This window comes from Chelon labrosus (genome assembly GCF_963514085.1).
Source record: "Chelon labrosus genome assembly, chromosome: 9".
Taxonomy (NCBI): Eukaryota; Metazoa; Chordata; class Actinopteri; order Mugiliformes; family Mugilidae; genus Chelon; species Chelon labrosus.
The window spans coordinates 22,729,937-22,747,090 of NC_140359.1; the positions used below are offsets into that span (position 1 = coordinate 22,729,937).

At 43.4% G+C, this 17,154-nt stretch overlaps 1 protein-coding gene across 2 annotated transcripts; it reads right to left on the reverse strand.

Annotated features, from left to right (window-relative positions):
- Positions 1-1,658: 1,658 nt before the first annotated feature.
- Positions 1,659-5,009, reverse strand: LOC311493479 (uncharacterized protein). Of its 2 annotated transcripts, none has more exons than XM_084552166.1 (9): positions 4,954-5,009; positions 4,053-4,080; positions 3,807-3,956; positions 3,606-3,726; positions 3,306-3,509; positions 3,125-3,208; positions 2,715-2,856; positions 2,421-2,583; positions 1,659-2,336 (listed from the first exon to the last, which is right to left on the reverse strand). In XM_084552166.1, coding segments are annotated over exons 2-9 (1,101 nt in total). In that variant the 5' UTR covers positions 4,055-4,080; positions 4,954-5,009; the 3' UTR covers positions 1,659-2,101. The 2 variants fall into 2 exon arrangements, with proteins under 2 accessions (XP_084408292.1, XP_084408291.1); XM_084552165.1 differs by having other exon boundaries at positions 4,233-4,959.
- Positions 5,010-17,154: the final 12,145 nt, after the last annotated feature.

The window sequence follows — 17,154 nt, forward strand, 5'->3', positions numbered from 1 at the left end:
TCTTCAGCGTTTCCAAACGTCAAGTGGGGAGGATAAGAAACAGATTTGAAGAAATTGGTGACAGACCCTGTAAGACAACTGTTCGAGAGGACTGTTCGACAGTCCAGGACCAGCCCTTTTTCAGCTGCACCAGAGCTATATGAGAACTGGTTATCAGAAACCCCTGTAAGAACAGTTTGTCAGATTTTCTCACGCAGTGGTCTCCATGGCCGAATTAGTGCTCACAGACCTTTAAACAGACGACAACTAAAACAATAGTGTTGCATTTGCCAAGGCCTACTGCTTGCAGAAAGAATGGACAGTGGAAAAGTGGCAGAAGGTTGATTTTGAATCATCTATTGACCCGGAGAGGCGTTCCGGGCATGTCCCACCGGAAAGAGGCCCTGGGGCTGACCCAGGACACGATGGAGGGATTATATCTCTCGTCTGGCCTGAGGATTCCTCCACAGGAGCTGGTGTAAGTGGCTGGGGAGAGGGCTGCCTGGACTTTCCTACTGCCCACGCGACCCAGACCCGGATAAGCGGGAGAAGACGAAGAAGACGAAGAGATCATCTATTGAACTGCATCCCAATTGCCGCAAATACTGCAGAAGACCTGTTGGAACCCGCATGGACCCAAGATTCACCCAGGAAACAGTCAAGTTTGAGGTTACATCCAGTTTGGGGGCGTGTGAGAGATCTGCAGAGTGGATGGCAACATCAACAGCCTGAGGTATCAAGAAATTCTTGCTGCCCATTACGCTCCAAACCACAAGCAGATTCTTCAGCAGGATGGCACTCCTTCTCATTCTTCAGCCCCAACATCAAAGTTCCTGTAAGCAAGGAAGGTCAAGGTGCTCCAGGATTGGCCAGCCCAGTCACCAGACATGAACATTATTGAGGATGTCTCGGGTAAGATGAAGGAGGAGGCTTTGAAGATGAGACCAAAGAATCTTGATGAACTCTGGGAGTCCTGCTTTCTTTGCCACTCCAGATGACTTCATCAATAAGTTATTTGAGTCATTGCCGAGACGTCTGGATGCAGTCCACCAAGCTCAGTCATACACGATATTATTTTTCCCCAAGGCACCACAACTTTATGTTCTGATGTTATTGTAGCATAAGACTTTATTTTGGTAGAATAAATTTAATCTAGAGGCCTTTGCCTTTCATGAAAGCCATTTCTGATTCCAGTTGATCAACTGTAAGTCATTATTTATTGTTCCTACAACTTCTGTGGAGTTTACATGTTCTCTCTGTGTCTGCATGGGTTCTCTCCGGGTACTCCGGCTTCCTCGCTCCATCCAAAGAAAAGCTTGTGACAAATGCATGATCAAGTGTTTCAGGATTAGCATCAGTTTAAACTGGAGGCAGCAGTAAAATTATAGATATTATTATTTCCAACTGTGGCTCAGTCCCTGCAGAATAAGAAACGTATTTAACTGATGTTAAACGTACACTTAATGTATGTAGTTATTCATTCATTTCTACTTCCACCTGTTCAGTGTGAATGTAATAAGGGTTTAATATGATAAATGTTCACGTAAAAGAACAGTCCCTTCCCGTACTGTATATAAAGACTGAACCGTACATTTTTATAAGGTGTTTCTGTGACTTTTACATGAGTACTTGCTGAAAGCTGCCCGGCACTGTTTGTGCAAAAAAAGAAAGAGGCTCTATAAGTTTCCTCAGACAGGTTTAATGCATTGATGGAGTCATTGATTAGACGTTACAACAAATCAAGATGCAATATAATTTCATTAACAAAATAAAAAGAAATACAGAGGTACATATCTGGTAACTGGAATCTTATTTTAATACTGTGTGTCAGTGTGCTTCTTCGTGATACTGCAGTTGTTCCAAGAAATAGTTATAATGACGTCATCCAAAAAGGCAAACCACAGTGTAGGAGAATACAAATCAGTCTGTAAACCCTTAATTTTATCACTTACAATCAAATAAATCAAAGATTAAATAATTTTTATGGCATCACAACTCAAAATAATCAACTTAATATGAGGTTGATATTATCTGTTCTGAGGTTTTAGAGCAGGTACTGTAAACACAATACATAAGTAAGTGTATGGCACAGTCAAAAAACACTAGTGGTGATAACGGGATGTCACTGGGCCGGCAGAAGCTTTCTGAACTCCTGTTTGATGCAGCTGTAGATGGGGTGGTAGAAGTGCCTGTTCGACGCCATGAGGTCAGTGACGATGTCAGTGTGGTTGACGGCGGGGAGCAGGTACAGCGACGACTTTACGGACACGGAGGTGAGCAGCTCGGAGAACTTTATGGAAGACTCAACAGGAACAACAATGTCACTGGTCCCGTGGAGCAACGTGAACGGAGGCACTCTGGCTCAGAAACAGAAAATAAAGGCCGTCAGTGAAAACAAAGGTTCGCATTTGTTTTTTTTGGATTTCAAAGCCAATACTTACTTGTTGAGTTTGTCCTGGCTGAGCTTCGTCACTAGGTGTGTCGGTGAGTAGTATGGGAAGTTGTCCACTCCATTCATGGCTTTGTGCATGGTGGAGACGTATTCGATTCCTCGCGTCTGCTCGTGCTCATAGTGGTCCATGATGTCGTAGACACCACTCAGACCTGTCCAGGGGATATAAAAGCAAGTAACGGAATCAACAAGAATTTATTCTTTCATAGCCACAGGATCCTGCAAGCTGAGCATTCGTGTCTGTGTGAGGTACAGAGACCTGGTGATGCACTGCAGCCCTTACCAATCGTTCCTCTTATCGACAGCGTGATGTCCTGCAGCTTGCGCGGCTCTATGAAAAGCTCCTCTCTTGCATCGATGAGAAACAGCGTGGTCAGGGCACACAAGTGTGCACCTGCTGAATGGCCAACCAGCACAACGTTGTCCTGTAAAAGACACAAAGACAGAGAGTCAGCATATATGATTACATACTGTATATACCAGCATCAAAATATGAAGGTACCAATACGTAAAGGTCTTCCTTAAACCAAATATAAGTATCCTATTAAAGTCTATAACATCAAGATTTTTGCAGACTCGAATGGATTCAGGAAATTTTAAGAGGGTATTATGACCATTGCCATTTTTCAGGATGTATCTGGTCACTGGAATCACATTGTTTTTCTTCAATCTCAATAAGGAACCTTTACTTACTTTGTCAAAGTTGAACTTCTCTCCACTCTCTCTGGCCCAAACCAAGCAATCAGCAATATCCTGGATCATCCCTAAAACATTCCCCTGACAACCACATTAAAACAGTCAGTCCAGAGACCAGAGAGAGATACAAGGACACGCTCGCCGTTAAATGTATCTAGTGTTTGTCTGAAGCTTTTACCTTTGGATATGTGCAGTAATCAGGACAAATGACCGTTGCCTGAAGCTCTTCAGCCATCTGCCTGGCCAGTAAACAGTAAATGGATCTCTCTCCGGAGCCCCACGCACCTCCGTAGATGAAAACCACCAGCGGACCCGGCGTGCCTTCGGACTTCGGAGGGCGGTACAAGTCCAGCTTGTTGCCCCTGCGGCCAAACGTGATGCCCTTTCAAGAATAAGGACGGACACGTCTTTGAGAGGTGTGGTGACTTAAGTTACTAAAAATGTAATAACACAAGCACATGTTTCATCCTTAACAAACCTTTTCGTAATGCTTGCGGTTTTCCTCATTCTTATACCATGACTTCCACTGAAAGTAAAGTCTCCCATACTGCAGGTATTTGAGAGACTCCAGCATAACTCTGGTCATGCAATATATTCTCCTGGAACAGAAAAAAAAAATGTTATTAATTAGTTAAAAAAAAAAAAAACTGAACTCTAAGGCGTGTCTAAAGTTTTTCACCTTGGCTTAAGAGCCTCTGTGTACTTCTTAAATCCGGGCTTGTTGGGCCAGCCATACAGCCACTGGGCAGCTAGGGAGATGGAGTACGGGAGGCCCACCAACAAGAAGCCCACAGTCACAGGCAGTGACATGCGGGTTTTCAACGCGGACCTTCAAAAGCAAACATAAACACACATTAACACGTTATTTGTCCGGCCGCAATCCCGCTCGGTGCTATTTATAATGCAGCATTTGAGAGGCTCTTACATGCCGTGGCGGTCTTTATCTGTCTCGCCTACAAAAACCAAAAGAGAAAGGGTACAAAATGTAAGCAACAGACGAATGTGCAATAGGCTGTGGTTGTATTTTTCTAGTCGGGCCTATTTCTCTAAACACTTTCAAGCACAAACACTGGTTTAACTGATCTAAAACCTTATTTACACTTACAATTAACCACCCCATCCTTGATTAACATAACATTTACAGCTACAGATACATTACATCCATCTTCACTGATGATTAGATAGGAAGGCACTTGTTATCTTGCCATTTCGTGAAATTTATAACTGATTAATTAACAGAAATTAGGAACTAATTGGAGACAATACATGACTTCATTAGACAATAACATGGGTTTCTTTCCACGTGTGCAAGTGCGACCTCTAGAGGGGGTTTTGCATAATAACAACACCCAACAGAAACTGCTAATTAAAAACTTCCATCAGTGTTAGTTTAGCTAATTCTCCTCCAATTCAAGCAATTTAACATCGACACAAAAGTCACAGAGCCCCATTTACAGCTGCTAACATTATACCATGTATTGATATTAGCTACCTATACATCACCAAGGCTGGTGTCAAAGCAATGCAGCGCTGCAACATGTTTTTAACGAAGCTTGTAAGGGTTAGCTGTGAAGTTAGCTTAAGTGTCTGAAAGCTAACAAACACAGAAAATGTTTATGCTAACCCAGAATTAGCTTAATAGACGTTTAATGTTTTGTAGCTTTAAGCTAGCGCACAGTTTGCTTCGGATAACAATTGGAGGCTCAGGAAAACACCGGAAACAAAACTACAGTGATTTAAAACGCTTTTATGCCGAATATCGTGCTTCTAGTTAAAACAGCGTGTTATTAAATCCGATTGTGTTAGAGAACGATGCCGTGGATCACCTCAGCAGACTGACTGACTGACTGTCCTCCAAAACCTGTGTCGACTCGGCCCTGGCTGTCACATCCAAAGATTAGTCAGCCTCCTCGAGAGAGAATCGGTAATCAACTTCCGGTTTCGCAACAAAAACCCAATAGGGAACTTCCGGAGCATATAGTGTATAATCGTATAAAATCTCGTTCCGAATTTAACAAATAGAAAATAATTAATAGATTACTGTCACAGTTTGTGTATTTATTAATCTACACGTTGGGGTAGCTACATAAATGGACATTAGCTTATGTCTTTACTATCAACACGAGCGGGTGGATTTCTATCTTGTCATTATCAACCTCTTTGCTGCGCTACACCGGAAATGCTAATTTAAATGAAGGTAAATCGCACAAATTCAAGTTGTGTTAGAAATGTATTAGGTATCAACTAACTATATATATTTTAATGGATTTATTTTTTTTTAATTTTTCCATCGGAGGGACTTTGCTTCGTTTTCGTGGGTGTAGCTTTGTAGCTTTTGTAATTGGTGCAAGTGAGACACGTTGTAAATACATGTAGATAGATAGATAGATATTAAATATTGTTTATGTTTATTTTTGCATTTTAGTCTGATGCTAATGTGAGTAACAAGTTTAATGTGAAATATAACCAGAGGAGGACTGTGAGGTGCACTTGAAGGTGAGATAAATTTCTTTCTACATAATTACCCCCCCCCCCCCCCCCCACACACACACACACACACACACACACACATACACACACACACACACACAGATAGAGAGAATTGCAGTCAATTATTTACCCCTTCAACAAAACACCAAATTATCTTGGACTTTTCCGTGCGTGTGGTGTGGGTCAGTGGAAAAATTCTCAACCACACCGCCCAGGTCACAGTTTATTTATTAATAGCCCCATCCAAAGTCCATAGAAGAATGAGTTTAACAATATCGTGTTATTTCAGATTGTTGAAGTTGGCTCGGGGTAAAACATTGACACTTCAGCCATGCAGTCACTTGCTTGTTCTCAAGAAAATCAAATTTCAGGCTTTGCCTCCGTTCATCATATTCCACAGAAACCAACATCTGACAAATCTTCACTCATGAGAGTCTCACAAAATGTGCTATAACGAAACTGGGTCCAAATTATAGTGTGCAAACGCAAGCTTATTTTTTTCCCAGTATTTCTAAAATTACCTTCTTATCTCTATAATAAAAGATTTTTAAGTCTTCTGTGACCTACTTCTTTAGGTATTTAAAAAGTTTTTAACTTGTTCTTACTGCACAGAGAGAGAGAGAGAGGGCAGTAGTATAATTACTTTTAGAGCCTTCCCTGTAAGTAATCCTCATATATCTAAGTAATTATTCTAATGATTCCCAGATCAGTCTGCCACTGCAGGAAAGAAAATCAGTGCAAAATGTAGAAGCACTGCCAGCCTGCGTCCAGCAGAGGGGGAAAGAATTCTGTCGCTTGCACCTGTAAGTTTTAGTTTCACTGGTTTCTGAATGTCTTTCCAGCAGTAATTCAGCCAGTCAGTATCTACTTTAAGAAAACTAAACCTATTGATCAAAAGAACTGTTAAGAAGATGAAATAGAAGATGTTTCTTTCAAGGAGGTGTCCTTTGTAAGATGTAAAGTGACAAGTGGAATAAAGTGTGCAAAAATATATATTTTCACGCTGTGTAATTCAGAATCAGATGTATAGCGTGCGCCGCAGTTATCATGCAGCTCTTCCACCTCTGAGCTGTTTCACGTCTTCGTTTAGATTATCCAAACCATTCTCTGTAAACCCAGAAGAAGCCGTGACCATGGAAAACCTTGGATTCAGCACTGCAGATTCATGGAAAGCAGAGCAGCGTACGAGTGTTGACCAGCCCGAGGGTTATTGTTATGTTTGGCCCCTCGGAGCGGAGCCTCCAGCCCTGAGTGGGTGTGCGGTTGTTCCTCCATCTGCCGCGATGTGGGGAGTCCCAGGTGCTTTTTTTTTTTTTTTTTTTGCTTTCTGAAGCCACAGTGGAAACGAATCTACTCAGTGAAAGTGAGGCATTCGGCTGGCATTATGTGCGCAGTCAGCCCATTTTCAACACTGTGGTGAAAGAAAAATAAAATAAATTCACAGCATTTTCCCTATCCTCTTAAACAATTCTATTGTCCTTGAAGGAATTGCTTCGTTCATAGCGGTATTAAAAGGAAACCAATTGACGTACGCAGAGACAAAGAGACAATTACTTGCTTGTCCTTATATGCTTTTACACACATGAACAATTTTTCCTCTGCATTTGATCCATCCATTTGCACACAGATGCACAGGAGGCAGTAAGAGCAGTGTGCATTCACGTGCAGTGCATCTGACGTTCTTACTCAAGGGCACTTCAAGAGCACTGCATGCCGAAGGGAAAGTGCTGCTGGAAATGTCATCCTATCAGTCCTGGGATTCAAACCAACAACCGTCCCACTTCTTAAACCACTATTCCAGACTACATCTGCCCCCACAAGCCGCCTGCATTTACTGTGAGAGCAGGGGAGTCTCAAACACAATCTTTTTTAGTCGTTTTATTTTGCGTGCAACCGTCCGTACATGCACATTGCAGTCAGCAACTGTGTCAGCCCGAATTCAAAGAGAGTGAGCAGCTGCTAAAAACCTGTGACAACATGTCACAACCCTCCTGTGTTTTGCTCTCTGAGCCTTTCAGATCAAATCAGCTCAGCATTTTCTTTGTGGCAAAGCATAGTGAGCCATCACGCTCCGTGTCCATCAACCGGACAGCCCATCTTCAGGCTATCATAGCCCGGCCAACAGCCGTCCTGCTGACATGTCCTGGAGCGGGAGGCTGAATCACTACCAGCAGCAGTGATCTGGCAGTAGAGGATATCAGCCGTCTGCTTCTTTTCATTCAATTAAAAGTTCATTAGTTCAGATTTTGACATGAAAACCAGGTCAAGCTTAAAGTGTTACCATCAGGGGTTTTGCTATGGATACTCTGTAGATGTAAAGTAAAGTATTTTTTCCATTTGCTGCCTTTATACTTCCACTCTACCACATATCAGTTTGCAGTAAGGTGTACTTTCTCCTCCACTACAATCATCTTGCAGATTTAATTACTAGTCCCTTTAAAGGAGGCCATTTTACACAATGAATAGCACAACAGGCTGCTGAAATACACCCTCTGATGTCTCACAGAAACAGTGTGTAGTCAAGATCCCATTTCACAAATGTTTAAATATCTCACCTAAAATGAAAGATTAGAGGAAAAAGTCAAAAAACTGAAAGCATATCTTTAGATTTTTACATTTTCTTCGGATGTATCTGCTCTTAATCTGTTTAAAACTAGTAGCTCCATATCCAGAAGCTACAACCCTGACCCTAACATGCATACACACTAATTCTTCAGTCTGAATAGTCTAATTGTGTCATAAACCGATCAGCCACAACATTAAAACCACTGACAGGAGAAGTAAATGACACTGACCAATGTTCTGCTGGGAAACTTTTGGACCTGGCATTCATTCGTGTGGATGTTACTTAGATATGTAGCACCCACCTAGACCAGACCAGACACCCCCACCTGATAGCAATGACACTCCTTGATGGCAGCAGCCATCCCCAGCAGGATGCAGCCTGACAGAGGTACACACACAAAAACGGTTTAGGAACAACTCAAAAAAACATGAAGAACAGCACAAGGTGTTGACCTGGCCTCCAAATTCACTAGATCCCAAACTGATCAAGTATCTGCGGGATGATCCACAGAGGCCCCTCCCCTCAAAGGCCCCCTACTAAGCCATGTCCATTCACAACAGTTTCGGAGGCACAAGGTCGACCTGCACAATATTAGAATAACATAATGTTATATCTGATCGGTGTCAAACCACAGTTTTCACTTTACTTTACTGTAAATACTTTAACTATGATTTCTCGTTGCAGGAATGCTAGTTGTAATTGTCAACTGCAGTGTCACTGTGCTTGGATCGGAGCGAGGCAGAAACATGCAGCCTGGACGTGACAGAGGTCTGGATGATAACAATGATATGCTGGTACCCGAGATGCAGCATCAACACTGAATGCCGAAACCATGACGTGATCAACACAGAGTTCCGGTGTCTGCCATCGGGGCTGCCATCAGCATCCTGAGGAGTCACGACGTGCTGCTTTCAAGCGCTCTGCTGCAGCTGTAGCCACACCATAGCGTTATCTAGTCTGCTAGCAGCACAAAGATCTGAGGTACATGTTGAGCTAAAGCGATAAGTTAAATTTGAAGAATATCCAGAAGGTAGTCGTTCTTGTAGAATCAAAGGGCGTGAGCGCTGGGAAACTGAGTCAGAGGATTAAACTGGAAAGGCTGGTGCTACTGGTTGTTGCTCCTTTGACATCCGACCGTTCAGTCTCAAGGGACAATTGTGCTTTTGTGGCTCATTGTAAACTTGCGATAAAAGCTCTAAAAATAAATGCAATCGCACAACAATCCCACATGCACATTTTATCTTTGTGCAAAGAACACTATGCTCTAACTGACACTGGTATTTTGTTATTTTGTAAGGAAGCCGAATTTTTCCCCCATAGCGCCAAATACTTCACTGCGCCGCGTCATATTTGTTCACACCTGAGAGAATGTCATAATCTGATTTCATTTTGAACCATCCAGGGGATGGGGATCACAATACAGGGGATTCCAGCCTTTACTCGTATGATTTCTGTCACTCATCTCCTTCCGGTGAGTCACCGCCGGGTGTTTCACTTTAACTAGAATCTTCCTAATTCATGTGCACAATGTACATAACTTCCCAGAAGGAGTGTCAGCAGGATTACCAAGACGTGAGTCATGCACAGACTACTGAAATATGTAAATACTGTTTGAGTAATACTTGAAATACGCCTTTTTTTGTTTTCAAATTTCAAACAAAAAAGCTTTTATGTGATTTCGAAAGTGTGCAAATCAGATAAATGTGAGTTTAGATCATGCACATGTATGAATTCATTCTTTCTTAATTCTCGTGCGGTGCTAATTTTCCTATTCATCGTTGCCATATACAGAATGAAACAAAATTTTTGCAGACTGATCCGTTTGTTTTCGGCTCTCCTTTGGAATCCGGTTCGACCTCGGTGCGCCAGAGGCAGCAGGTGCACAGATGCACCCTCGGAAAAGAACATTGGCTTCATTAAAGCTGGATGCCTTGGTCACCTGTCTTTTCTCTGCTGGGAAGAGTTTGAAAGCCTTAGGAAGGCGTGAGTCCTTTCTGCATACATAAAGATTATTAAAAAGAATAACTCTGCAGCGCTCTTTATCAATTCACCGGATTAAAAAATGGCAATTAAAGCTAAAATGAACTTTTTGGGGGGCTTTTACAGACGCCTACTTGTGTCTCTATCGCTGCAGCTGACCGTGCGTTTGCTGGTGAAGTTGTGTACACACTGCCCTGTTTACTTCCTCTCTGTGAACCCCCACTGTGACCCAGTCCCCTGTGCTCCCAAACCGATGCGTGGCACCGAGCCAGGACCCGAACATGCTGCTTCTGTGTGTCTTCTCCCCCACTTTCCCTTCCATCCGCTGCGCCGCACAACTCCAACTCAGTCAGAGTCACGGAGGAATTCTGCTCTCGGCGGTGCTCGGGACCTCCGGACACAGAGCCATCTTTTCACGGGGATTTCACAAACACACCAGGCCCAGAAAGAACATCCCTTTGATAGTTGGGGGGGGGACCATGGAAACTGGCACTGACCACAAGACCCAGTTTCTAGGTATCCCGGTGCCCGGAATCACGCGAGGAGCCTCACAGTCGCCAGAAGAGCAGCGAAGACAGAGGTGTTGGCGTCCAGGGGCGATGCGGTTTTTCAGGGGGCCCTCTGATTGATTGGAGAGAAACAGAGTGGCCATTCTTGTCAGATGCTCCGGGTGAATGCTAACAAGGCTGCGAGGATGCTCAAGGGTGCATTCTTCGGAAAAAGAAAAAAAAAAAACGAGCAGAGAGGTTTGGCAAGATAAAGTAGTTGATGGGGAAACTGACGGAGCAAATAAACGATGAGTACGTGTGCACGTGTGTGTGTGTGCGCGTGTGTGCGCGTGTGTGTGCGCGGGTTGAAGGGGTTGAGAGGTACCTCCCTGGTACAGTCTCGTCTTTATATAGCCCCAGCTCTATACACAGAGCAAGGAGTCGAGTTCCAGTGCGTCATGTCTCTTTCCAGCGCTAACTGAGTCAACAGAACGTAAGAGCTGTCATCCTATGTGCAGCACTGGAAATTTAGTGAGATTAGCAAGAAGTTCCTGCAAAGATATGCTACTCAGCATCCGCCAAAACATGGCTGCACACGCCATGAGTGTGCACGCCCTCGCTGTTTTCCTGAGAACAGCACCTGAGCCTTTGAGGAGAACTCAACCAGAAACTCTCTTTTAACTTTTATCAGTGAGTGATGTGATGGTCTGCTTGCATCCACACCTGACTCTTTTATTTATTTCTTTTTCCTGTCAGTCGCTGTGAATCCTCACCTCCTGCTTTAAATCAAACGTGAACCTTTGGTAACGGCACATTATAAATAGACCGACACTGACGGTTCAGCTGCCTGTGTTACATATCTGCATCCACGCCTGTGCTCTGTACTCAAACTGTACACAGCATGTCCGGCAGCTGCGTTACATTGTGTTCTACAGAGGCTTCTGCACGCGGCGAAACAGGTCGTTCAGCTTCATCTAATTGGAGCACTGAGGAATTTAAACCACTGCTCATCTTTTGAGATCACGTGCAGTGGTGTTAAACTTTATTGCAGCCGCACTTGAAATGCATTTAATTGAATAAAACATAATCGGGCTTCACGGTCACCTCGGATCCACTAACAGTTGAGAACATTATGCAACTGCAGGAATCTGAGGCAAAACATCAACTAACACGCTAAGAGCCATAGGTGGCTGCAGCAACACGCCTCAGCGCCAAGTTATTTGAGCCTGAGCCGGACCCTAATTTGCCCGGTCTGAATCCAAGCAAGGCTGTGTGTTTAAAGACAAAGACATTGATTAAGGTGGGAATGGATGCCTGCCTCCCCCCTCGGCCCGCCGTGAAACATCGCTGACATGTCAGGGTGAATTTTTAAAGGTTCACACGCACACTTCCAGTCACTGGCTTTAAGGGTAATATGTGATAGCCAAAGCCTCCGGTTGGTATGTTTTAATTCAGCACCTCTTGTTTGCTTTCCAGCTCTTTGCGTGCAGCGTCCAGCTAAGATTATTCTTTCCACAAGCTGTACCGGTATCGAATAATACGTGACTGGAATACACAAACATTCCTTTTCAAATTGAGGTAAGCTAATGTATTTTAGATATATTTCTTGTTACGCGAAAACGTCAGAGTATAATTCCAGGATAAATACTGGTTTTACTTTCAGTGGAAGTGTTCCAGCTTGGCCCACAAACTGCTTCATACAGAAGTTATTTCACGCTGGACGTGGACACAAGTTCGTCCAGTAACGGGATTGCTTCTAAAGCCCCATGGGAAAAAACCTCAGGGAAGTGTGCGGAGGGAGGAAGTTAATGACTCCGGCACTGTACACTTTGATCTGCACTGTCATGGTAAAGGCAGGCTAACAACGAGAGACAGCGCAGACACTTCACAGACTGAGCTCTGCCTCAGGCATGCTGACATTTAGGCTCATGAAATCCCCCCCAGGAGCAGAGAGAAGCTTCACTTTCAGCTCATTTTCACACGCTTTTAAAAGGATAGTTCATCAGAGACAACAAACTATTTGAAACAAATCCAAACTGGCGCCACCAAATATGAATGTCTGCATAAAATATCATGCCAGCGCATCTAATATTCATCGAACTGTTCCAAACCAAAGTGGTTAATATGAAAATTGCCATCCTTGTTCCGTGCCATGAGCGTGGCTAGTAATTTTATAAAACACTGGGCTATTTTCCACACTTCTGATACTTCTGATGTGGACTCAAGAACACAACACAAAAGCAAAACCAGTAAGGCTGAAATAAAGTTGACTTGGTGACTGCTCCAGAAAACAGATCAGCAACAATGAAGGCAAAAGCTGTAAAGGAGACAAGGCAGGGTTAGAAGCAAACAGACAGACGCAGAACTGTAGCAAAACCAACAATCCAGTCAAGGAGTAGTGTGTGTGGGCAGGTATGCACCGATCAGACATAAGATTATGACCACCTCCCTAATATTGCCTTGTGCCTCAAAACAGTTATGACTCATCAGGGAATGGACATGAGCCTTCTGAGGGTGTCCTGTGGTGTCTGGCAACAGGATGTTGTTAGTGGGGGGGCTTTGAGGGGAGAGGCCTCTGTGGATCATCCCACAGATACTTGATCAGTTTGGGATCTAGTGAATTTAGAGGCCAGGTCAACACCTTGTGCTGTTCTTCACGTTTTTATGAGTTGTTCCTAAAGCGTTTTAGAGTGTGTGTCAGGCTGCATCCTGCTAGGGATGGCTGCTGCCATCAAGGAGTGTCACTGCTATGGGGTGGGGGTTGTCTGGTCTGGTCTAGGTGGGTGCTACATGTCTAAGTAACATCCACATGAACGAATGCCAGATCCAAAAGTTTCGCAGCAGAACACTGAACTGTCACAAGATGGTCGACGTTATTCACTTCTCCTGTCCGTGGTCGTAATGTTGTGGCTGATTGGCGTATGCTGTTAACTGAGCAAGAGGCAGGTGTAGCTGGGTGTTGCAAGTGGAGAAGGTGCAAGTGGGTTTGGGGATCAAATTGAAACTCTGGAATAGGAGGAACAAGCATGTAGATGTAACGGGCCATTTCCTGTGAAGTAAGTGAGTAATGAGGCCTGTCCGGATTTGCAACTCATCGAGTTAACACGGAGCCTCAGGACTTCCAGAAAGTATGTAAGGAGGGCAGACTGCATCATACTTCACCAGACTGATTGGTGCCGTAACACGATGTTTCCTGTCTGCAACACTTATCTCCACTCACACAGACAGAAATGTGTCAGATTTACAAATATAGCTTCATAATGTTATGCACAGTAAGTAATAATGCTTCCTCCAACAAATTTACAAGAAAACCTCTGATACTCTGCACTTGTCCTATTACCGTCAGTGCCACTCAACCCTCCTCACCTTATATGTATATCAATATGCCTTCACAACCGAAAATACAGCATATGTTCATGACCTCAAAGCCTCTCTGTTTTCGAAAACACGTTCAAGAACAAAAATGCCGGAATTTCACGGACACAGCTTAGCAGCCATTCTAATCTTTGCATAAGAACGTTGCAAAACCTTAAAACACAAGTAACGACTTAATCTGGGAGGTAAACACACTCTGACACATTTTTCTGGAGGTTTCGTTCTCTTTGCCGTAGCATTTGAACATTTACACAAGGCCACACCGTTGAGTATCATTGTGCATAATCTCAGGGCCACGTCACACCTGACATTTAACAAAGTGTTCGTAGCCAAACAGCTTGGGCTGATTATTCTTTTAAAACTGTTACGGGCCGCTTTGGAGCCGTCGCGCTGTATTGTTCAGGGAGTCGGGAGAAGGTTGTTCTGAGACATTTCATTTTCTTGCCAGGAATCAGGAGTGCTGTTAACGACAGATATACAAATCATCGTTTTGTTTTTACTGATTTCACAATTGTTGGTGGGAACAATGAGAACATGAGAAATGAAAGTGGATTTTTCAGTTCCCAAGATGATTATGATTCTTCATAGAACTGGTGAAGATGCTGGTGTTTCAAGGAATAAGATTCTATTAAACCATGAGACACCAGAGCTCATATGGTTCACAGATGACTCTAATTGTTCTGCATGAATTAAAAGCAGAAGCTTCCAGTAAGTTACATAGTTCTGCTTAGTTTCAGTTCTGTAGAAAAACACTTGAAAGTAACGGAAATAATCAAATATATCTCGCTGATACCTCGCCGGCGACCATGGGCCACTGATGTTGAGGCGCCCTTTGCGGTGTCAAAGTGTCTCGATGTTACGATGAGACGCGTTTCTTTTTGTAGCTCTTCATGTAGAAGAGTTTCTGCTGACATCACATGGTCTGATTTCGCCGTGGCCTTCAAAAACAAACTGAAATCTCATCGCTGCACGGTTGCTTTTTGCATATTGCTGTTCTTTGTAATGTCAGGCTTCAGTGCATGTTGCAACTCAAAACTTGAGCCCTCTGTGTTGCCGCCCCCATTAAGTGGATGGACTTAACAAGGCCTAAGAGGATTTAACAAACACAGACTTAACCAAACTCTACCCTTTTTTTTTTTTGCCTCACTAGTGGTAATGAGCTAACAATAGCAAAGCTGTACTTTATTTCTTTATCCATCCTTCTTTTTTTTGGGTGGTGTGTATTGAGCATCAAAGCCTCTTTGACAGATTTTAGTTAATTTTATCTTTTCACATGCAGCGTCCGTTTGCATGGTCAAAGCCTGCGAGCGCACACTGATTGTATGTCGGCCACATTTTATGATCAAATATCCCTCGGCCACCTGAGCTCTTCTGGATGTGTGTCAACTAAAGGCCTAAAAAGTAAATGTAAATGGAGATCTGCTCTATGATCCCATTAATAGCATCACTCTTCTCCCGCGAATATCACGCTTGTGACGTGTTAAAACCGAGGTGGTCCCTTCATGTGTGCTGATGTGGCCTGGACCAGACCGCTGGTGTTCCCACAAACAAATCAGACAAACCAAGCAAACAAGCGAAGACTTTCCATTTTAACAGAAGTGGAACTGACCCCTTTAGAATCCCAGCGAATGCATATTTTAAGACCAAAACCTGTGTCAGTGATGAGATGGAAACCGAGACCAACCGAGACAGACTGCGGGGGGGGGGGGGTCGCCGGTGTCAAATGTCAGTACAGCTCAAGCATATCACAAGCTAACAAAGTACTTGTAGGGAGGCAGATGGCTTTACAGACGTGGCTAATTTTGACACTTCGGAAAAATAAAGACCTGAAACCGAAGTTTCTATTTCTTTTTCTAAAGGTCATTAGAGAAAATAATTTTTTCACAACCCTTTAGGAAGAAGAAGTCTCCCGTGGAGATGGTGCAAAGGCAGGAAACACAAGAATAGCTTTATGTACTGTACACAATACATTCATGGTGTCGACTGCAGAGTTCATGCCTCAGCAGGACTAGACGCCGTAACCTATGCACACAGCCTACACCAATGCACACAGCCTACACCAGTGCAAGTCAATTATACTTGTGCGCTCATCAGTCTGGCTGCCTCTGTAAAACGGCCACCAAAACACTAGTCTGTGCTGTGTCTTTTTGGGCAGTAAGTTTAATTTTTGTTTCTACTTCCTGCTTCACGGTGCCTGGAACTTTTGCCTACAGTTCGACGAACGCTTGCATCTCCGTACCTCCTCAGTTAACCTTTGCTCGATGTGTTCCATCCTTATTGTTCCAAAACAGTCAATTAGAAAATTGCAGAGATGGAGAAGCAGCCAGAAATAGTAAAGCGTAAACACGCTACTACGAAGCGGACCAGTCACAGCTCTTATGGTCCGCCTCGCCTTGATGCGTAGTTACGTTTCTGGAGAGGTGCACGCCAGGCTACGGCGTCAGGGTCTGCGTATGGTCTGTGCTGTCGCCGTGGCTACGTCGTCAAATTGACGCAGAAGCCTAGACCGCCTGTAATCCTGCCAACAATTAAGCATGGTTGTTCCACAACAGATCCACACAACGGCTTCACTGTGGCCTACGTGAGCCGCCTACGCCATTTTAAGCTTTCATGCTAATCCTCTGGAACGTTTGCATTGTCCTGTAGTTGCGCTGCTAAAATGCTAGTCGGTATCCCCTTAGCAAAAAGTAGCATACTTGAAATTAATTTTATTAAGTATGCTTGAGTATAAGTATAGAGTCGGGTGAATGCTGTCTCTTTTAAAAACTAAAATGTGGACTTGAAGTATATACGTAGTACTCTAGTAGTATATGGATGAGTGTACTTGCTGTATACTTGAAAGTATACTTTTATAATCTTAAAACTGTTCCAATTTAGCCTGAAGAAGTATTAAATTAGTATACTTTCTAGTACACTACAAGTACATGGTCTGTAGTATACCTGCTATACTTATACTCAAGCATATGTAATAAAATTAACTTCAAGTATACTACTTTTTGCTAAGGGTCTGGTCAGCTGTATCGAGTTTCTCTGTGTACCTCAAACTATGATGAGTGGAACTAAGTAACTAATTTCTGAAGGAGTTTGGGTTATCTGTGCTGCGGCCACTGAAAGACATAAAAGAGAGC